This window comes from Penicillium mononematosum (genome assembly GCF_028829835.1).
Source record: "Penicillium mononematosum strain IBT 11891 chromosome Unknown utg000005l:1.0-9366267.0:1.0-9372171.0, whole genome shotgun sequence".
Lineage (NCBI taxonomy): Eukaryota > Fungi > Ascomycota > Eurotiomycetes > Eurotiales > Aspergillaceae > Penicillium > Penicillium mononematosum.
In genome coordinates, this window is record NW_026643275.1 from 3,091,472 (window position 1) to 3,112,127 (window position 20,656).

The 20,656-nt window shown below is 49.6% G+C and overlaps 10 protein-coding genes across 10 annotated transcripts; 5 read left to right on the forward strand and 5 right to left on the reverse strand.

Annotated features, from left to right (window-relative positions):
* Positions 1-617: 617 nt before the first annotated feature.
* Positions 618-2,445, forward strand: N7519_009273 (S53 family peptidase; the record flags this gene model as incomplete). Its single annotated transcript, XM_057296046.1, has 3 exons — positions 618-1,934; positions 1,964-2,109; positions 2,157-2,445. 3 exons carry the CDS (start codon positions 618-620, stop codon positions 2,443-2,445), a joined length of 1,752 nt encoding a protein of 583 aa, XP_057143928.1.
* A 182-nt stretch (positions 2,446-2,627) lies between these two features.
* Positions 2,628-3,111, reverse strand: N7519_009274 (glutathione S-transferase C-terminal domain-containing protein; the record flags this gene model as incomplete). The annotated part of the gene is made up of 3 exons (XM_057296047.1): positions 2,628-2,691; positions 2,802-2,989; positions 3,061-3,111. Coding segments are annotated over 3 exons (303 nt in total), but the record flags the coding sequence as incomplete, so codon positions are not given.
* Positions 3,112-3,734: 623 nt separating this feature from the next.
* Positions 3,735-4,794, reverse strand: N7519_009275 (uncharacterized protein; the record flags this gene model as incomplete). Its single annotated transcript, XM_057296048.1, has 4 exons — positions 3,735-4,025; positions 4,088-4,178; positions 4,335-4,443; positions 4,719-4,794. The coding sequence occupies 4 exons, from the start codon at positions 4,792-4,794 to the stop codon at positions 3,735-3,737; spliced, it is 567 nt and encodes a 188-aa protein (XP_057143930.1).
* Positions 4,795-5,043: 249 nt separating this feature from the next.
* rpnL (proteasome regulatory particle lid subunit rpnL) lies at positions 5,044-5,988 on the forward strand (the record flags this gene model as incomplete). Its single annotated transcript, XM_057296049.1, has 2 exons — positions 5,044-5,610; positions 5,680-5,988. 2 exons carry the CDS (start codon positions 5,044-5,046, stop codon positions 5,956-5,958), a joined length of 846 nt encoding a protein of 281 aa, XP_057143931.1. The 3' UTR covers positions 5,959-5,988.
* A 199-nt stretch (positions 5,989-6,187) lies between these two features.
* N7519_009277 (uncharacterized protein) lies at positions 6,188-7,525 on the reverse strand (the record flags this gene model as incomplete). The annotated part of the gene is made up of 2 exons (XM_057296050.1): positions 6,188-7,232; positions 7,320-7,525. The coding sequence occupies 2 exons, from the start codon at positions 7,523-7,525 to the stop codon at positions 6,188-6,190; spliced, it is 1,251 nt and encodes a 416-aa protein (XP_057143932.1).
* Positions 7,526-8,866: 1,341 nt separating this feature from the next.
* On the forward strand, positions 8,867-12,469 carry N7519_009278 (uncharacterized protein; the record flags this gene model as incomplete). The annotated part of the gene is made up of 11 exons (XM_057296051.1): positions 8,867-8,951; positions 9,024-9,269; positions 9,333-10,166; positions 10,234-10,407; positions 11,208-11,264; positions 11,340-11,612; positions 11,670-11,678; positions 11,734-11,920; positions 11,980-12,100; positions 12,157-12,312; positions 12,371-12,469. The coding sequence occupies 11 exons, from the start codon at positions 8,867-8,869 to the stop codon at positions 12,467-12,469; spliced, it is 2,241 nt and encodes a 746-aa protein (XP_057143933.1).
* A 364-nt stretch (positions 12,470-12,833) lies between these two features.
* Positions 12,834-13,793, forward strand: N7519_009279 (DUF1917 domain-containing protein; the record flags this gene model as incomplete). Its single annotated transcript, XM_057296052.1, has 3 exons — positions 12,834-12,888; positions 12,939-13,502; positions 13,573-13,793. The coding sequence occupies 3 exons, from the start codon at positions 12,834-12,836 to the stop codon at positions 13,791-13,793; spliced, it is 840 nt and encodes a 279-aa protein (XP_057143934.1).
* A 402-nt stretch (positions 13,794-14,195) lies between these two features.
* N7519_009280 (COG1/VPS51 family protein) lies at positions 14,196-15,077 on the reverse strand (the record flags this gene model as incomplete). The annotated part of the gene is made up of 1 exon (XM_057296053.1): positions 14,196-15,077. One exon carries the CDS (start codon positions 15,075-15,077, stop codon positions 14,196-14,198), a length of 882 nt encoding a protein of 293 aa, XP_057143935.1.
* A 173-nt stretch (positions 15,078-15,250) lies between these two features.
* Positions 15,251-15,984, forward strand: N7519_009281 (OB fold domain-containing protein; the record flags this gene model as incomplete). The annotated part of the gene is made up of 2 exons (XM_057296054.1): positions 15,251-15,695; positions 15,749-15,984. The coding sequence occupies 2 exons, from the start codon at positions 15,251-15,253 to the stop codon at positions 15,982-15,984; spliced, it is 681 nt and encodes a 226-aa protein (XP_057143936.1).
* Positions 15,985-16,239: 255 nt separating this feature from the next.
* Positions 16,240-20,641, reverse strand: N7519_009282 (SKI complex subunit tetratricopeptide repeat protein SKI3; the record flags this gene model as incomplete). Its single annotated transcript, XM_057296055.1, has 3 exons — positions 16,240-20,218; positions 20,268-20,468; positions 20,526-20,641. The coding sequence occupies 3 exons, from the start codon at positions 20,639-20,641 to the stop codon at positions 16,240-16,242; spliced, it is 4,296 nt and encodes a 1,431-aa protein (XP_057143937.1).
* Between the last annotated feature and the right edge of the window lie 15 nt (positions 20,642-20,656).

Genomic DNA, 20,656 nt, shown 5'->3' on the forward strand with positions numbered 1-20,656 from the left:
TTTAAATCCCACAGAGTCAAACAGAACCATATGACTTGCGCCCAATATAAAGTTGATGTGCTTTAGGGCGTAGTACATATACAGGCAGTTTGTCTCCATGGGTCATTCCTCTTGTTGGTGAGGGCGACAGCCAACTGTAACTTGCATGATCCTATTTGCAAATTTAAATAAGCTTAATTTCCACCTCTATTCGGAACTTAGACTTGAATTGATATATCCTGTCTTCGCTAAAAACAGAGACACGCGCGTATCTAGAGTAACATTTCACAATTATGTCTTGTATCTAGATATGCAGGACCGGACATGCCGGCAGTCATAAGAATATCTTAGCTTACACGAGTGGACTCAGGCTCGGCACATGGCAGATGTCGGTGACTATCATGATGGTGTGCAACGTTGTACTGTTGTGTCCCTACTTGGTATCAACGTCATATCTCTACTACATATGTACCTAGCTCGGGTAGTTATTCACTTGCCAAATGACATGGTTAGTTTTTTGAATGTGCGGAATGTCCATATATTTTCCACTCTTCTAGAATCTGATATATTTACGTAGTCTGATGGCCCTGGCATGATATTTATTAACCGTTCTACTTTAGCAAGTATTTAATGACAAAATGAGACTGCAATTTGTACTTCTTCAGGCCCTGGCCCTTTTTCTATGCTATACCCAGTTGGTATTCGTCGATGCCAGCCACCAACTGGTTGAACAGCTAGACAAGGCACCGGATGGCTGGTCAAGAGGGGATAAACCGCCGGCCTCTAAATTTATAAAATTCCGACTAGCCATTGCCCAGCACAACGCCAGAGGGTTCGAGCAAAAGGTCATCGAATTGTCAACCCCGGATCACCCGAGCTATGGTCAACATATGAGTAGGGACGAAGTGAAGCAATTCTTGACTCCCCATCCTACCATTTCAGACAAGATTATTGCATGGCTGCAATCAGAAAATGTCCCAGCCAATTCTATCAACTTAGATGGCCATTGGATCTCATTCACACTTCAAATTTCCCAGGCTGAGCGGATGCTGAAGACGCAGTTTTTCTATTTTTACCAACAAGGCCAGCAAAGCCCAGCAATTCGAACTCTTGGCTATTCTGTACCCAGGGCCTTACATCCCCATATTCAATTGATTCAGCCTACAACTCTATTCGGAAACCTCGTGCCTCAAATAAGCTCCGTTTTAAAACCGAAGATAGCGACTTCCGAGCAGCTAGCCGCTGGATGCGATGTTACTATCACACCAGCCTGCCTTCGGGACCTGTACAAAATTGATAACACGACCACCAGACCCGATTGGCGGAATCGACTGGGGATATCTGGTTTCCTGGAACAATATGCTCGCCACGCTGATTTCGACGAGTTCTTGAGTCGTTACGCCCAAAGCCACACAGACGCGAACTTCAGTGTCGTCTCGATCAACGGCGGCCAGGATGATCAACACTCCATGTCTGATAGTGTCGAAGCAAACCTAGATGTACAGTACTCTATTCCGCTGGTGGATGAAGTGCTAGCAACATTTTATAGCACTGGAGGTCGCGGTCCTGTTGTCCCCGAAATAACTCATCCAGACCCTACCGAGTCATCAAACGAGCCATATCTTGAACAGCTCCATTACCTCTTGGATCTCCCAGACGAAGAGCTCCCGGCAGTGTTGTCCAACTCGTACGGAGAAAACGAGCAGAGTCTCCCACTGTCATATTTAAACGCAACCTGCAGCCTATTTGCCCAGCTCGGTGCTCGGGGTGTATCGATACTTTTCGGTAGCGGGGATGCTGGTCCGGGAAGTTCTTGTGTGAAAAATGACGGGACAAATCAAACTAGATTCCTTCCCGGATATCCGGCTTCTTGTCCATTTGTTACCGCCGTGGGTGGAACGTACGGCATCAACCCCGAAAAGGCGGTTTCCTTCTCTGCGGGCGGCTTTTCAGAGGTGTTCCCCGTCCCCAATACCAAAACCAGGCAGTGAAAGGCTACCTCGGTCATCTTGGAAATCAATGGAATGGACTGTACAATGCTACGGGAAGAGGGTATCCCGACATATCAGCCCAAGCCGCGAACTTCATTGTTCGGGATCAGGGCGAGTGGATCTCGGTTGGCGGCACAAGGTTTGTCTTTGGCAAATTTTTGGAGAGCAATGAGCTGACGTGTACAGTGCTTCAACGCCAGTGCTTGCAGGGGTAATATCTCGGCTCAACGCTGCGCGTATTGCCCAGGGTAAGCCTCGAATGGGCTTCCTAAACCCATGGTTGTATAGTCACTGCCAAACAGGGTTCACGGATATTGTTCTAGGCAGCTCCTTGGGCTGTAAGCGGAACCCTAGCGATGCTCGGGTACGGAATGCGAGCTGGGATGCCACCGAAGGCTGGGATCCGGTGACAGGGCTAGGCACGCCCTTATTCCCTACACTTGTGAAATTGGCATTGTCAGATGGTCAGGCCTAGATATGAATCTGAGTGTAGTCTAGTTTTATGAAAGCACGCTGCAGATTCATGGCACAAAGGATTCGACAGCGTCCCTTGCCAATTTGAATTTGGAAGAAAAAAGAACTATCTACCCCACTGAAGCACAATGCGCAAGGATATAGACAGCAGAATGACGTGTATATTGGGTAGGAGACCACATTTCAAGCATCGCTGCTCACAAGATACGCTACAATATTAGGCCGAGCTTCGAACGCCGCTTTAAACCTGGCGAGAGCGTCTTACAGAAATGCCTGGAAGACTCCGAAGAAAGCAAGTCAGTGAGAAGTGTACCTGACAGACAGTAATAATAGGTAAAATAAGGACAACCCACCGACGACCCGCCAATCTTTGTGTTGTTGTGGATAGACTGATATATGGCAAAATCTGCGTAAGTGATCCTCTCGCCAAAGAGATAAGGCCCATCGTGCTGAGCATAAAATCCTTCTAGAAGGCTGTAGTAGTTTGGCACAAACTCATTCTTGAAGTCGTCTGTAACATTGCCGATACTTTTCACCCATTCAATCTAAAATGATCGTCAGTTAGGAGACAGAGTGTTATTAATGTCTGCATGCGTAGCACCGGTAGGAGGCTTACTCTCCAATCGTTATAGATGTCGGCAACCGCATCCAGAAAATGCTTCCAAGGTTCTCAAAGCTGATGTTCTCGTCATAAAAGATACGTTAATATTTTGGGAAGGACTAGTATGTTGCAGTTACGTCTAGTTTTTGGTAGCCTCGATAAGGATAGCAACAATAAGGATGATAAGGATACCTAGCAAGTGGGGCAGCCTTACCGGACTCCGAAGTTTAGTAACGTACAATACATACATACATGTGGGTCTGAATCGGTAATTTTGTTAATTTACGAAGTTTAGCTACGGCGTCTGTGCCTTGCGCTGTGGGTCTTCATTATGGTAAAATCACTTATCAGGCCGTAGGATACATGTATCCATATGCACTACCTAGGTAGTATAAAATAGACCATTGAGAGCCCTGGAGGGTCTACTACCTAGGTATATATTGTACGTACACCAGTCCTGGCGTAATACCTTGGACGTCTTCGGTAGACTTCTTTTTGAGGTCTTTCATGTATATTTTGGTCTCCTCAGCTAGGAAGTCTAGTTATATAGATGTTTCCTCCTCTTTCTCAGTTTGTTAGGTAGATAGTAGAATAGGGCCAAAAAGGATTTTTTTTTTTAGAAGGAATAATTAGTACTATTCTCTTGTATAGCAACTACATGATATGTAAAGATAGACGTTGTTCGCACATCATGAGGGTTTATCCTGCAAACCCCGAAGCCGGGAATAGAGCTCCATTTCCATACGCTCTGCGGGATACGGCCCCCGGAGGATCTCTCCGATCATATCCGTGCCCAAGTCGTGTTCGAAGACTGGTTCGCCATCCCCTTTCATGTTGGCTAGCACACACTGGCGAAAGTGCCAACGGAGTAATTCATCTGCAACGCGATCGGGACTGCCCTCCTTGCGGCATACATCCTCTAACACTCGGTTGTCAACACTCCAGTTGTCGTAACTGAAGTGAGTGATTTTGTAGTTATCCTAGGATAAACTTAGCAAAGATATAGCTTCAAATGTTGCCAACTTCAATTGAAATCACTTACATCGGGGTTCACACCTACGAAATAGATATCAAATAATCGATGCATGCTTGCACTAAGCAATATGCCATTCTGGATGGAGTTGATAGACGCGCTATGACATCCCGTCTCATTCGTAATCCATTGGCTGTAGTTGTTTTTGTTCCAAAGCTCCTCCTGCTCCATAGGAAAGATATGGGCTGCTTCAAATTCACATCAGCTGTAATCGTCATCACTAGCGATAGCGTTTATCACTCCAGTCAAAACACACCTGCCGTCTCGCGCCCGTACGCTATCCCGGAAAGAGTCCTCTTGAGCACTCTCGTCCCCTTGGTGAATTAGCCGTAGCACGCATACATCATCGGTGAGCTTGATATTTCCTGCTAAAGTTAGCCATATTGAGTATGGCTTTCATTACGATTCTCGTAGAACTTCTAAAGTTACCTTGACTGCAAAAGATATCATAGTCTCCCGCTTTCAAGGGTTCGGTGTTCAATGGAAGTGGATGCCCAGTGTCTCTTGACTTGATTGTAATTGGTGCTTCAACGACGAGTAATATGTCCGTAAGCATGTTAAAAAAGTTGATATTGGTGATTGACCCATTTTGTCGAACACCACCGAGGTGATCACGTGTCAAACCATCAAAGAAGTTTACGTTTCGCGAGCTTGAACGAGGCATCGTAGCGACCGCTAGCAGCTAAAAATATTGAGATCGAACAGGCAATACTCATTGTGATGACAGGTAATGAGTTAAAACGAAGAAGGGCCAACCTTGAACCGGCGATATCAAAATGACCACACGTGACTGAAAGCTGACCGCCTAGCGCAGCTCCGTCATGAGCATCTGAATGTCGCCAACAATCATCAACCAAAACCAGAACTCGCTATCGTCTCCGCCGTCTTAATTATTGCCTTCACCTTACCACGGCCAGGCTACCTTATTCCCTTTCAGCATTGTACTGAACCCACACACATCCGCCATGTCCGATCTACAGTCCCTTGTGTCAGAGCTCCACGGTGCTATTGAGCGCAAACAGTTCGATGCCGCCAACGACCTCCTCAGCCGTGCCAAGAGAGCTCTCCTTATGCAAAATGCCCTGATTCCGACTTCCTCCACACCTCCCCAGCTTGTCGTCCTTGCCCGCCAAGTCCTCGAACTCGGAGCACTCGCCTCCATCCGCCAGACCGACGCGCAGCTATTCACACGGTACTACCAGCAACTGCAGCCATTCTACGATCTTGAGAGACATGCCGGTCTGCCCGGGCAGGGTTCTTCGGAGGTCGACTTCAGCACTAGCCAACGCAGCAAGATTACAGGGCTGTATCTGCTTCTTCTTTTGAGCATGGGCGACAGTGCCAACTTCCACACAGTGCTAGAGGGATTGGTGGAAGAGGCAAGCTTGAAGGGTGGCCGTGTTGAGGATGATGCGTGCATCAAGTACCCTGTTGAGTTGGAGCGCAACTTGATGGAGGGAAGCTACGACAAGGTGTGGAGGGAGACGAAGTCCGAGCGTGTTCCGTCGGAAGACTTTGGTCTCTTCTCAAATGTAAGTTGGATACGTGCTCAGTTTTCAATTCAATATCTGCGTCGGCAAGGATACTAATCAGAAGCTTAGGTTCTCATCGGCACTATCCGCAATGAAATCGCAGGTTGCTCAGAGAAGGCATACCCATCCCTCCCCATTTCCAACGCCAAGAACCTCCTCTTCCTCGAGTCTGAGGGTGCAGTGATCGAATTTGCCAAGCAGCGCGGCTGGATCCTCCGAGACGGCCGGATATACTTCCCTGTTGAGCCGGAGGCGGCTGCTAGGTCTGAGAAGGATATTCTGATGGCTAGCGGCACCGTTATTGAGAATGCATTGGGTTATGCTCGTGAGCTGGAGACTATTGTCTAATTACACGCTCAATGGATCAATGGGAACGATATACTTTCTTCGGATGAATGGCTTTTTTCTTGTCTTCGGGCGCGGATGTCCTTGTATACCTGTCGCTTATGCATCGTGTTTTCTCTAGCGTGTTCATGACCACAATCATGTTAGAATAATTTCGGCTTGCGAATTTCAGTAGGATTTGGTCAACGTAGCCAACCCCAAGCCTCCAAATTGGCATGGCTTTTTTGTTTGACTATAGATCAACAGTCCAAACACAGAGCCTGCGATCATAGAAACTGCTCGAGACGCACAAAACCTCAGAAGACGGCGTCATTTCCTGTCCATCCTCCCACACACCACTGGCATAATTCATACTCTCATGCTCGGTAAACTTCGCCAGAACCTCAATCCCCCAATTCGGAGCCCCATCTTCGTGCTTGCACGTAACCCGCACAAGCCTCGTCCCGGCATGCATACAGCTCGCCAGCACCAGAAAGCGGTACTCAGATACACTCGACGGGTCATCTGAGCCCGGAATCCTCGTCGTGTTCAGCAACTGCAGTCGCCAAACCCCACCATCAAGCCCCTGCTCAGCGAGAACCTCTCCCCTCCGCGTAGCATGATACACACGCAGACTCTCGTCATAACAACCCGTCAGAAGAACCGGGGCATCGTCGACCAAGGGAACATCAAGAGGCAAGATGGCCGTAACACCAGCAGTGTGATGACGGGCTCGGTCATCATGCTCGAGCAGCATGGGCGAGATATGCTCATCTGGATCATCCAGCTCGGTGCTATTATCGAATCGGCGCGTATGCAACGAGCCGAAATCATTGCCCGTGAACATGAATGGGATCGCAGATGGGTTCTGGGTCTCAGGATCCGGGTTTCCCGTTCTTGTTGACAACGCAACAAACCAGACTTCGATCATTTGTTTGGCTTCGTACGTGCCCCATTCTGCTATACTCTCCTCTTGACGGATATCACCCTCTGTCCCGAAGACGGCTGTCCGGCTATCTGAGAATGTGACGGCGAAGCCATCGGCTGGCTTGGGGAACCAGTTTTGCGGTGCCCAGGCGAGGAAAAGTGCTGGGATTGATGTGTCTTCGTGTACTTGCTTCGTCCATAACTGGGTGATGCTTGGGGTTGCGGATGTGTCTCCGGTGGTGGAGTTGGTGGATACTTGGAATAGAGCCACGGATCCCACACTGCTTGCGATTGCGAATAGGTTTTTGTGTCTTGGGTGGAAGTGCAGGTCAAATACTGCGTATGGGACGGCAATTCTTTGGATTTGGGATCTAAGGGCTGTTAGTGGTTTCGTTATGAGAGTTGTTATACTTGTTTCTCGGACAGCCTGCGAGGTAATACGATTGATTGTGGCTTACAATGTTTTGCTAACAGGGTCTAATTTCCATAGTTGTAGACTCCCAGTTTTGGACTGCTCGACTTCCCCATCTTCTGTTTTGTTCTCTGATAGAAGGTAGGTGCCCACGATGAAATGGTCTGGAGCCTCGGGGCAGAACTCCAGGCAACTGGGTGGCTGGTCTAGAAAGACTGTAGTCGCTGACTGGGGGTGTTGAATGCCTGCCATTTTGATCTAGGTCGAGTTTGAATGATTCTAGATGCACGTCTCGGAGTTTAGTTCTCGAGTCCGGAGGGGCTCCGGAATGTGGCGTCTGGATATGTCCGACAGTATGGCCACAGATAGGGTCTATGAAAAGCCCAAGTCGCGTGACACACTATTTCCACCCTGGTGATGCACAGGATGAACGAAATGAGGCCCTTTGATGACCTCGTTGCTCTTTGTTACGTTGACGGGATTTGGAGTCAAAAATCACATAGTGGGGCGGTGAGAATCCACCTTGAAGTCGACCTTGGAAGGATATCGCGGCTGCAATATGGAATATAGTCGGGATAAGTACTGAATATGTATAGTTGACATTTTATATGTGCAGCTATAGTGTGGTCATAGCTATTTCGGAGTATCCAACCAATAAAGCTCGATGTCATAGTAATTGCCCACCGCCGATGGTACATGGTAGTATATATAGTTCCTGCCGGCATGGTACGTTGACATTGGGCAGGGTTACCAAGTGAATTTCAACCAAAGAATAAAGAATAAACAGGCCAGTACAATGCTATATGAAGATGAGCTGATAAATTCCGTACGGGGTGCATCCTCGTGGATGGGGTTTGCAGTGAGATCGGTCTCATGCATGTCCGTCTCACGCCACGGCTTATCCTTCGAACTATTGTTTCACTGCATTGCATGGCAAGCCCGGTTTTGTCCCGCGAGACATTCGGCCGTTTAACAGTTTTAGTCCTAAGGACCGGACACGCAAGTTATAGTGCCGATACTATTGTCATCTGCCTATGTAGTCATTGGGATGTCCGACGGTTCCCGACGGGCTCTATGCGACTAGACACATTCGTGGATTTGCATAATCCTAGCTCTAGACTCACAAAGTAACTAGATCAATATGCATTAAAATACAAATGTAGGCTCTTGAAGTTCGATTCGTGACACTTGTGCAAGGTGTACACAGTATGTACATGAGACTTGGGATCTGCAGCAAAGGCCGTAAACTCTAAGTGTGACACATAAGTTCTCGTTTCTGTATTTGATTGTAGATGCATTGAGGATGGATTGCAGTAGAGGTGCATTGTAGGTGCAGTGCGTCGATCACGATGTTCGGCCAAGGAGGATCTCAATTGACTCATTGCCAATAGAATCCCGTCAACAGCGCAAGAGAGGGGAGCCAAACATGCAGGGCTCGTAAAAGCAGAGAATTGTGTTATCTCCATGAGTTAGCTTAATGCGAAGAGATATTATTCCATTTGCTACCGCCTGAAAACTACCTAAGTACTTAACTAATTTCTTCTCTGGCCCCCACTTTTCTTTCTTCTCCTGTCAAGCTCTCGCTATATTAAAATGAACGATACAAAGCCATGGGGCTATAGATGGCGTTCGTCTCGGCTTCTGGTGGTTTCATCCATCACTGTTGCCTTATTCGCAGGTATGTGTGTGCTGTTTCACTCCAGCCGTGGAGGGCTTCTCTCACATCTGAGTCACACTAACAATCCATCAGAGACATTTCTCTACGGGTTTCTTACTCCGATATTGAGTTATATGCTTGAAGAACGACTGCATCTTGATCCGTCACGAACCCAGACGTACACCACAGCTTTGCTCGCTACACATGGGTTTATCGGTCTCGTCTCTGCTCCGATTGTCGCTCACCTTGCCGAGAAGACTCCGAGCCAGAAGAAACCGCTATTGATTGCTCTGGCAGGATGTTTTATCGGAACACTTATGATTGCTCTCGCCCCATCTAGTATGTGTACCTATAATCTCGATCACGAACCCGGGATTCTTTGAAGCTGATTACTGTGAATAGTTTGGCTCCTCTTCCTTGGTCGCATCCTGCAATCTATGGCAGGCGCCGCCACCTGGGTGGTTGGATTTGCTCTACTAGCAAACAATGTGGACAAGAAACATCTCGGGCAGTCAATGGGGACGGCCATGTCTTTTGTAACTGCAGGAATTGTCGGCGGACCAACAGTGAGTGGCGCATTGCTCCAGTTATTTGGCTACTGGGCCGCCTGGTCACTTCCCTTGATCGTACTTGTCTTGGATATCATTGCCCGTCTGGTCATGATTGAGCCTGGCCCCGGATATCCAAACATGGATTCTTTGAGCAAACCTGTTGCCACGTCAGTTCCCAGCAACGACGGCCCAGAAGAATCGACTGCTCTGCTTTCTGATACCCCGTCTACGGTCAACCCAGACGACCCTGAGAGCAAGCATAACCTCAAACAGGAATACTACAGAGCTATGCTCTCTGATCCCCGTGTTTTGACTGCGTTGGCTAACGTTGTTGTTGTCTCCTCGCTCATGTCTGGCATTAACAACACTCTCCCCGTCCACCTAAGACAAGCATTTGGTTGGAAGAGTTTACTCATTAGTACGATGTTCTTCTGTCTCCAAGTCCCGAATATCGTGCTGAGCGGCCCATCTGGATGGCTTCGGGATCGAATCGGAATACGGGGACCCACCGTTTTCGGCTGGCTTGCCATGATCCCTCTACTCCTACTTCTAGGGATGCCCGGAGATGCCCACTTCCCCTGGGCCGGAGGACATGCAGCTGGGAAGTCTATCTTCACTAGCAGTTTGATTGCTTTAGGTAGTATCCTACCTCTTGTGCGCGGTGTAGGAGCCGTGCAACTAGCCTGTGAGTGATCCAACCTTGGTTTATGTGCTCTATTGCCCCACTAACGAAAGGTATTTCTTCAATATAGATGTTGTCAAGGATATGGAAGCTAAGGACCCGCATCTATTCGAGGCCAACAAAAGTAACCTGCGAGTATTTTCCATGACTGAAGTGGGATACAGTCTCGGTATGATGCTCGGGCCTTTGTTGACCGGCTCACTATTTGAAGGTGTTGGCTTCTTCTACATGACTGTGGCATTAGGTGAGTCCCATCTCTAATAAAGTATCGTTCGACTTACTCACTCGGCGCAGCTATTACCTGCCTTATCCAGGCCGTGATTTCCTGGCGTTGGCTGGACGCCTTGCCCTCACCCGAAGCCCCCGAAGCCTCAGTTTGAGCATTCACGTAGTTGATACGTATGCGTGAAACGAGCCCTAAAAGTCGTTTATTGTGATAAATTCTTGAGCAAGATTGATAAATATGCCGTGTGATACATTTGAGATAGAAAATGGGACGCATATATACGTTAAAGGTCTGATAAATTCCTCCCAACCCAGTACATCCAAATCCACATGCAGAACCGAATGCGTTTGTAAGCGTGTAGTCGTTTAGGAACCCCGCACATGACGCGGTTGCCTAAGGGCCGAGTCCTATAAGAATGTGTGTCCAACAACATCCAGCCCTGGAAGATAAAAGTCATCTACTTCTCAATGTCACTGCCATTCAGTACCCCGCCCTCTACGGTGACGGCCTCCCTCACGCCATTCAAGGCCACCATCCCCCAAGCCAAACTGGACGAGCTCGAGACATTGATAAAGATAGCGAAAATCGCACCTCGCACCTACGAGAATTCTCAAACGGACCATCGCTATGGTGTCTCTACGGACTGGCTAGTGACGATGCGGGATCAGTGGCTGAGGTCTTACAACTGGTAATGACACCACAGTGCATGATATTCGACACAGGACTGAATTGTCACACTAGGAAATCCTCCGAGGATCGAATCAATAGTTTCCCTCAATACACGACGGAGATCGAAGGTCTCACGATTCATTTTGTAGGGTTGTTTTCGAAAAAGAAGGATGCTGTTCCTCTGTTGTTGTTGCATGGATGGCCTGGTAGGTCTATATCTTTGCCTTAACCTCATAGCACGCAGATACCCGCTGTAAGAAGACTGACATAACGTATTGTAGGGAGCTTCCTCGAGTTCTTGCCTATACTACAAAGGTTCCGAGACGAGTACACGCCAGAAACCTTGCCTTATCACTTGATTGTACCTTCGTTGCCAGGTTACGCATTTTCCTCTGGACCTCCATTGGATAGGGATTTTGGAACAGGTGATATTGCCCGCGTGTTGGATCAATTGATGAAAGACATCGGCTTTGAGAGCGGATATGTTGCCCAGGGAGGCGATATTGGAAGTCGGGTTGCTAGGCATTTGGGCGTGGACCACGAGAGCTGCAAAGGTATGGAACGTTCATGATAGTCTGACATTGTACTTTTTCTGACAAGTTACCGTATAGCTGTGCACGGTGAGTTCTTTCTTAACGAATGTTACCCAACGACCAGAACGCCAATATAAGCTAGTCAATGTGGTTTTCATGAGAAAGCCGGACGGCATGACAGACGACCACCTGAATGCCTTTGAGATAGAGGGCATTGAGAGGATGACGAACTTTACGACTACGGGCGCTGGCTATGCGATGGAGCATGGCACTCGACCCAGCACCATTGGACACGTTTTGTCATCGAGCCCTATTGCTCTACTAGCGTGGTGAGTCGTGCAAAGCAAAGTGTAGTTGACATTGACAGCTGCAAAACTGACACACACAGGATTGGAGAGAAATTCCTGGAATGGGCCGACGATCCGATAGCCCCGGATGACATTTTGGAATCTGTCACTTTGTACTGGCTTACGGAGACGTTCCCTCGAGCTATCTATACTTATCGACAGGTGAGTGTCCTAATACTTTCGACTTCCACAAGTACATATCTGATGGGAATAAATAGAACTATCCTCCGTCACCGATTCCAGCTTCCAATGACCCCCGTTGGTATATACACAAGCCATTTGGATTTTCTTCTTTCCCTATGGAGCTTGCTCGATTGCCACGCTCTTGGATCGAAACAACTGGAGACTTGGTATTCTGGGAGCAGCATCAGAAGGTATGCAATATAACAATTAATAGACCTGAGATTCGAGACTAACGCTGGTTTACTATAGGGTGGTCATTTCGCGGCACTAGAGCGACCTGATGAATTGAAGACGGATCTGGTCAAGTTTGTTGATCAGGTGTGGCCAGGCATTGCCGGTGCCAAATAAGCTGAGATAAATTGCCACCAGAGTGTTAATATAATGATTTGAAGTTGCGTCTGAAGTTGGAATGTATTTAGATGCTGTGACAAGCTACTGTATAAAGAAATGTCATGTCATAGCAAAGACCGTGCAACCAATAATAAAAGAATATGTAGTTACTGGACTAAAATTGATTTTCGATTAATTTCTAACAAAAAATATTACCATGAGACGTTCATAGATGGATGGACTGGCTAGGGAGTAGATGGCGCAGTCCGGGAATTCAAATGCGGGCTGTTTATCAGATCGCGCCCACCTCTACTTCTTAACTACTTCCTATCCCCAACTACACTACCAGAACATCATAATATCATCCAGCACCATCTAAATCATGGCATCAACCACAGTAGTCGATGAAATATTCTCCGACGAATCAAGCTTCTACGGTAAACCCATCTCAGACCCCAACCCCAGGAACCCAGCTAACCAATACCAGGCGACGAAGATGAGAAGACACAACTAGAAGCACAAGTCTCATCCTACGACCCAGAGCCATTCTGGGTAGAAACACACCAGAAGCTTCTATCAACCATCCAGCAGGGTCTGCGCGCGCCGACACGCGCAAAGGCCGCATCATCAGACATTTCCATGGACGATGCATCCCCAGAAGCAGACAGCATACCGCGCAACCAGCGCGGGAGGACCGAGCCCATAGCTCGATTCCTATCGCGTCTCCCGCCATCAACAACAGAATCCGCAAGCTTAGGCCCCTGGATCTGGATGTACAATCCGCACATGTCGCCGAGGCCGGAGGGGGATGTTCCCACTCTACTTAGGAAAGGCAGGGAGCTTCTCCAGGAGTATGAGAATGAGAGTGCGATGCTGCGCGAGAAGCATGATAAGTCTGGTGCGAAGACTACGGCTGCTTTGACTCGGAAATTGAATCCGATGCGCAAGGAGCTTGAGAGGGGTATTCTTGATCTTGCGAGGGAGACGGGTGTTATTGGTGGGAAGTGGATGCTTTTTCCGACTGTTGATCAGGTTGATGAGTCCTGGGGGGGTTGTTGTTAGAGCTATGGAGAAGGGGGAGCTTGGGGATGTGGCGAAAGTTGCTACTGATGATGGTGGAGGAGAGAGTCGTTTGATTTGTGTTTATACGGATGATTTTGGGGATGTTGAGGATGTTAAAAGGGTTGTGAGTAAGTTGGTTGATATTGGGCTTGTTGGGAAGGGGCCCCGGTCTATTTACTACAAGTCTGATGCGTTTACTCATCTGGAGATTAGCTCGAAGAATGAGTATGGGCTGAAGGCGAGTATGTATTCGAGTCGTGAGCTGCTTGAGGGGAAGTAGATGGGAATTGCGGCTTAGTGAGGTTTGTTTATGATTAATGAAGATATGATTGACGATTAATGTACTGTAGTGGGTATCTCCGAACGCAGTTATCTACATATGTATGATACTTGATGTGTTTCCGGGCCTTGGTGGCAGAGGTGGGGCCGTATCCCCAAAGCATTCCCAGAAGTCGGGGCAGCGGTAGTTTCGCTAGAGGTGTTCGTGGGACCGGCTGAAGGCAGGTATCCATTGATCATGATTTGCATAGATTGGGAACGATTTTTCTTCATGGATGAGCCGGCTCATTCATGGCTGCAACTATCGGCCCAGTCCGAAGTGATACCTCACCTCAACAGCAGCCCAATGCCGAGGAGCTTCAACCGCATGGATAATGACGGAACAAAGTGTATAAGCAGGTGTTCAGTCATCATGGCCTGCCCGGTTCATGACTTTCTCACACTCTTCCCGAATTTCAGCGACCCCTTTGACATCACCCCAAGCGTCGAGTAAATGCTGGATCTCTTTCCAGTCCTTCTCGGCATCCTCTTGTTTATCCTCCGCCACAAGCTTTTCCAATCTCTGCGGTGTAGCGAGCACCCACCGAACAGTATCCTTCTCATTCTTCCGACTGGAAGCCTCGTCTTCCGCCTTCGCTTCCTTCATTTGCCGTCGCTGCTCCTCGCCTTCCTTAATGAGCCCACCAGCGGTCTCAGCAACAAAAGCAATGGCCGGACCCAGCGTCTTCGTCATAGTTAACGGCGCCCCGCGTTCATCCATACTACGCCGCATTTTACCAATAGTCTCCACGGCGCGAATCAACTTGGAGTAGTTATCGTAGACCAGCGCCTTCCGCTCTCCGTCGAGAGTGCGGATATCCCCAACCAACGTGTTCTCTGCCTTGAGCACCGTAGCCAGCGACGATGTTGACAAGAGATGCTCCACGTACCGCTGCGGGTCGAAGTCTGGACTGTCGAGCTCCGTTCCTGCCGTCAGAGCAGTTTGGTCGGAGATGTCTCCTGCATCTGTGTTCCGCGGCACACTCCGAGAGCGAGATACATCTCGGGAAGCCGATGCGTCCGCGCCGGGCGGTTTGAGGTTGTAGTAGTCTCGCAGGGCGCTGCGATTGCGTCGGGGTTGGAGTGAGGGGGAGAGAGCACGTGCAGTGGATGGGGTAGATGCGGCGCTGAGGCCCCCACTGGCGTTGGTGTTCAAGACATCGAGTGATGGGCGGGAGGAGGTTGGACCCGGGGAGTGGGCTCGGGAGGAGGCAATGGACGGACGTGGGGATGAAATAGTCGACATTGCAGTGTGTTAGGGAGGTGTGTCGGAGTCGTCGGAGGTGAGAGAGTCGGGCCAGGTCAATTGCTTTAAGCGGTGGTCTGTGCTTCTGTTTTCTCGTTGAGCTTCTCCAACTTCGCCGCTTTTCTTTCATTTACCATACGCGCCAATATGATCATAAGGCAGCCCAAGACATCATGACTAGTCCTGACCAAATTGCAGCTCAGATTCTGAGCACAAAATCCCTCTCAGTCTCCCAAACCTGGCTCAATGCCTTCCTATCATCGTCCAGCACAGCACAACGCAATATCCCCGCCTCGGCTCTCGCAAAAACGGCTATATTTCGTCTTCTCGCCTCTGATATCAGAGAATCACTCTCAAAACACAGATCATGCGTACTGCCAGTCGACATCCATGACCCAGCAGTCCAAGAGCGACGGCTGCAAGGCTCAATCCCCGTGCAAGTGCTAGACATTGAAGACATCGGCACGAGTCTATGGAGCCAGATAGAAGCGATTGAACGCGTTGAGCGCGGCGAGGCAATTCGAGGCCGTGAGATCGTGCGCACAATAGCTGTAGGCGAAGACCCCGAGGCATCGGAGAACAATCGCGCGAATAACAACCCTGCGAACGGTGCTGCGAGTGCGTCGGGAACAGTGGGTACGGACCGCACCGCCTGATTCTTCAGGATGCAGCGGGGATTATGGTTATGGGCGTTGAAATGCAGCGTATTGATGGGATAGCGTTGGAAAAACTTGCTATCGGGGCAAAGCTCTTGCTCCGTAATCCGTCTGTTGCGAGAGGTATGGTGCTGCTTTCTCCGGGGTCCGTTACTTTGCTCGGGGGAAAGATTGAGGCTTTGGATAAACCGTGGAGGGAGGGTAGGAAGGCTAGGTTGCTGGAGAAGACTGCAGGCGTCGAGAGAGAATAAGATGGGCTTAAGCAGCTGGATAGATGGAGGAGTGTGCTTCTTTTACATCGCACTCATTATTAAGGTATGGAATTTACGTTTCTCTTAGTCTATAATGGGTATATTTTCTTATGTGAATTTGATATTGTCATGTTCATTCGCTAAAAAAAGACTGATGTGCAGTTAAAGTAAATAACACTGTGCATCAAGTTCGCCCCGCCCCGCACGGGCTTGTACGGCGCTTGAGGGTGGCAGGGCCGTTACCTCATCGCCCGATCACTCCGGTCCGTGGCCTGTAGAGCGCGTCCACATGTTCGGGGTAGGTACATTGTGGGTCAGCTCCTCCCATCCATTGCGTTTCCACGGGGCAATCATGATCGCTCGGAAGGCGTCACCGACCTTGCCGGTTTGCGAGTACGCTCGGCTGAGATCCTCGGCTCCGAGATTACCGTAAGGAGGCACGCTCCGCAGAGCGCGTTTGATAGTCATGGCGGATGGGTACTGGTTTCGCGATGCTGCCGACAACTCCAACCAGGCGGCAGGTTGGCCGGGTGTAAGCATCACGGCAGCGGTGGCATCGCCCATGCGCCTGATGCTCTCAGGGAGGGCTGCGTTATCCTTGAGTCCCATTGCTGAGATGGCACTTAGGAGTTTGATGATTTTAGCTCGGTCGTGGAGACCGATGTCATCGCGTGAGATCATGCTGTTAAGATCTGATTCAACTGCTTCAATGGCGTCCCGGTCCGCATCGATGAGAGCGATGACACCCAAAAGGGTGACTGCTCCAACATGGGTAGGGTTATTCATCACGCAGTCGAGCAGTTGCTCGCGAGCAACAGACCGATTCTCCTCCCCGCCCTTGGCCCACAGGACCTGAGCAAGAAGACAGACAACATCTGGAGCGTTCCCTGCTTCTTCGAGGGCATCACGGAACATATCGATTGCCTTGTCCATAGACTTCAAGTTGTAAAATGCTAGACCAGCGGTCAGATGCGCAGACAGACGAAGCTTCTTGCAGGCTTCGGGATCGAATTTCTCAGCGTCTTCCTCTCCAGAGAGGGTGAGCGCGAGCTCGGCCTTCTCCGCAGCGTCTTCATAAGATTGGCGTGCAAGCAGGACACGAGCCATATCTGCGTTTGCTTGGGAATACCTCGACAGGGAAGCTGGGGACTCGGTCTTTTCGAACTCGTCTTCCATGCCTGAGCACACAACCTGCAAGCTAAACTCGGCATCTGCGGTCTCACCCATTCTCTCTGCCAACAGGGCGGAAAGGTGCACAAAGGGCAGGTTAGAGGGCTCCTGGATGCAGAGTTGGTGCAGTGCGAAGGATGGCTGGATGAGCTCGGACACATTAGAGGAGGAGGCCTCAGTAAGATGATCAAAGTGGGTCAGGCTGAACTGGCGCTTAGGGAGAATATCGGACGAATTCGAGATATCGAAGGCATGCTCGAAATAGCCCCTCGCCTCCTGTGCCTCGCCAACACTAAGTGAAACGAAGCCTTGGCCGACCCAAGCGAGTGAGTAATCTGGGTCGGTGGCCTGCGCGCGCAAGAAGGTTTTGTACGATTGATGGCCCTCTTTGTGGAGGAGGTAGAGTGCTCCGAGGTTGGTCCAAACTTGGGCGTTGCGTTCATTCAAATGCAGACTTCGCACAAAAGCATGCTGGGATACCTTGGGACTCATGCTTGCAGTGACGACACCCAATGAGTTCCAGAAATCGGGATTGCCCGCCTCCAATTCAATTGCTCTCTTGAAGCACCGCATGGCTGCTTTCAGGAACTTGCGAGACTTCTTGCCTTTCTTGGTCGGATCCGGCTGCACAGTGCGATGGGCCAAGTACTCAGCCCAACCAAGATTGTACCAGGCAACTGCTTGAGAATGAGCATCATGCATGGTGACGTGAAGTGCACGCTTAAAAGCGATTATGGACAGGTGAGTGTAGAGTTCAGATGGCATGGACTCTTCACTTTCATTGGCCGCGAGGCAATCAGTTCCGACACCATCGATATCGGTCATAACATCAAGGGCCATAGGGTCGAGATCAATTGCCAATAAAGTCTTGCAACTGGAAGCAGACAGCTTTACAGCCTTGGCCTTCATGTATGAGAAATTGGAGAAGACATCGCCTACAGCCTTCCACAAATTGAAAATATCGCTTCGGTTCTGTGCCAGCGAGGTGGCCACCGAAATAGCTTGGCAGGCGAGGTCTGCCGCATCATTGAAGAGGCCCAGGCCAAGGCTCTTCGTCGAACTCTCAGTCAGGGTCTGAAGAAGCGCGAGAGTCACACCAATGTCATCAGGTCGGGATTTCAGGACATCTTCGTAGGCAGCGATAGCTTCATCATACTGGCCAAGTTCTCGCCTGACGTTTGCCAGCATATAATTGGCAAACCATACGTGCTCCTTGTCCTTAGCTGAAAGCTCAGGTTCCAATAGCTTTGCTTGCTCAAAAGCCTTGGTGGCAGCGTTGTATCGACCAGAGTGGTGATAGCTTTCGGCAAGACCGACCCATGAGTGGTAATCTGTTGCCGCGAGTCGAAGCGCTGCTTGGAAGGACACGATACTTTTGCTGTATTGCTGTTTGTTAACCTGGACAGACCCCAGTGCCGCATATGGCCAGCTGAACCCTCGGCGCTTTGACCCAGGGGAAGGCCTAGCCTTGCCGGAGTCAACCACCCGCTGCGCAATTGCTTCGACAAGGTCCCATTCCTTCGAGTCGGCAAATCCCTTGGCAAGACGCTCGGCGGCTTCAATCTCAGAGGTTGACAGCTCAAATGCCTTGTGGAAGCATCTGCGAGCTCTGGCCTTGTCCTTCTTGTAGTCCGCGTAGTAGAAACCAAGGATCGTGTATGCTGGAGCGAAATTCATATTCGCTTGGATGGAGGCAAAGAGGCTAGCGTAAGCACCACTGCGATCTTTCCGCGCGGCTGGGGACGGATCAAGCTCCCACTGGCAGTACCCAATGCGGTAAAAAAGCTCGGATTTGAACTCCCTGTTATCTGGCTGAGCTTCCTGCAGATCATCAAGCGTAGCCCGGAGGCTGGCTAGGCCACCTTCCAGATCGCCATTCAATGCCTCACACCAAGCAAGTTCTCCACGAATCTTGAGGTTAGAAGGATCGCGTTCAAGTGATCGGCGCAGGAAGTCGACAGCTTCTGCGTAGTCCTGATCCTCTTTTAAAATCAGACCAATACCAAGCAGGCAATTGGAGGAGGTTGGGTTTCGTTCGAGGATACCCTCAAATATCTGTTTCGCATCCGTGTGATGCCGGGGGGATTGATAATAGATCAGGGCATTGGCAAGTGCGTTGTTCAAGGCATCGATGGTGTTGGGGATCTTGACCCCACTGTACTTGACCAAGGTCTCAACGTACAGTAGCCCTTTACGAGCAACAGTGACCACGCTCTCATACTCTTCGAAAGAGAGGTAGACATATGCCATGATGCGGTGGGCAAGAATTGAATCTCGAGCAGAATTCAAGCCCTCAACCATAAGGACGAAAGGATCTTGAGGGGCAGTTGCATCGTCATCAGATTTGTTATCAGCCTGAGTGGCTGCGGTTTCCTTGCTATCCTTGGCATCTTTGCCTTGTGTTTCATCCCAGGGATCATGGGGGAAAGGTGATAGGTCGCTCAACAAAAAGCCTTTGAGAACTTGCGAGAGTCCAGATTCTGGGAAGAACTCAATGTACTCACGCAGATGCCCCACGTCATACTGGGAGAAATCCTGAACATCCAGCCACCCCAGGAAAACTTTCCATGCGGGTTCGAACGGATGTTTTATGATCACCATGTCATGTGCTGCCTTGAAAACGGCTGCTCTCTTTGCCTCCTTCGCCGCGTTAGGCAGAACTCCAAGTTCCTCATATGCACGCTGAAACAACTTCTCCTCGTAATGACGGCGTACTGCATCGTCGTTGGTCCAATCAATCATTCCTTGGTAATATTGGTCCAAACGACTCTTGTTGGCAGCTTCTTTCCGAACTTCCTGGGTGACTTGTTCGATTCGAGCACCAAGGCGCGTTCTGCGCTCTCCAATCTCACGATTGATAAATTCTCTTTCTTGGCGCTCGGTGATTTCAATCAGTCGCTGGTATGTTTGGGTTGGACGGGGCAACCGGCCCTCAAGGAAGTCATACAGGGGTGAGCCCGGTATCTGGAGTTCCAATGCATGCTTGTGTTGAGTCGGGGTCCCTTTGCTCTTCATCGACTTTGTGTATTTGTTAATCAGATCTTGGCAGCGTTCCTTCTCGTCGCTAGAAGTCGTCAGCACCATGTCCTTTGTACAAAGGGATAAAAGCATACTTCTCGGCGAATATCGTCCCAAGAGCAATGACTGCGTTGTGGTAACCATCATGCTGGCAACCACCCTGTTTCTCGTACAGGGAGACCAAGCCCTGCCAAGCAGTTTTATCGCTGGGGTTGATCGCAGTGGCAGCAAAATAAGCGTTCTCTGCGTCATTGTTCTTATTCAATCGATCGCTGGCGAGGCCGAGGAAGACGTTCCTATGAAAAAGACGAACGAGTTAGCCATGTTTCATACAGGAACGGGAATTGTCATACGCGTGGTAATTGTTCGGCTCGTTCTTGACAAGCTCCTTGGCTTTTTCAGCAGCAACTTGGAAATCTTTCGATTCCAAAGCTGCTCGCACAGCTTTCAGCGCCGCTTTGCCCGACATTATTCCCGTGTGCAG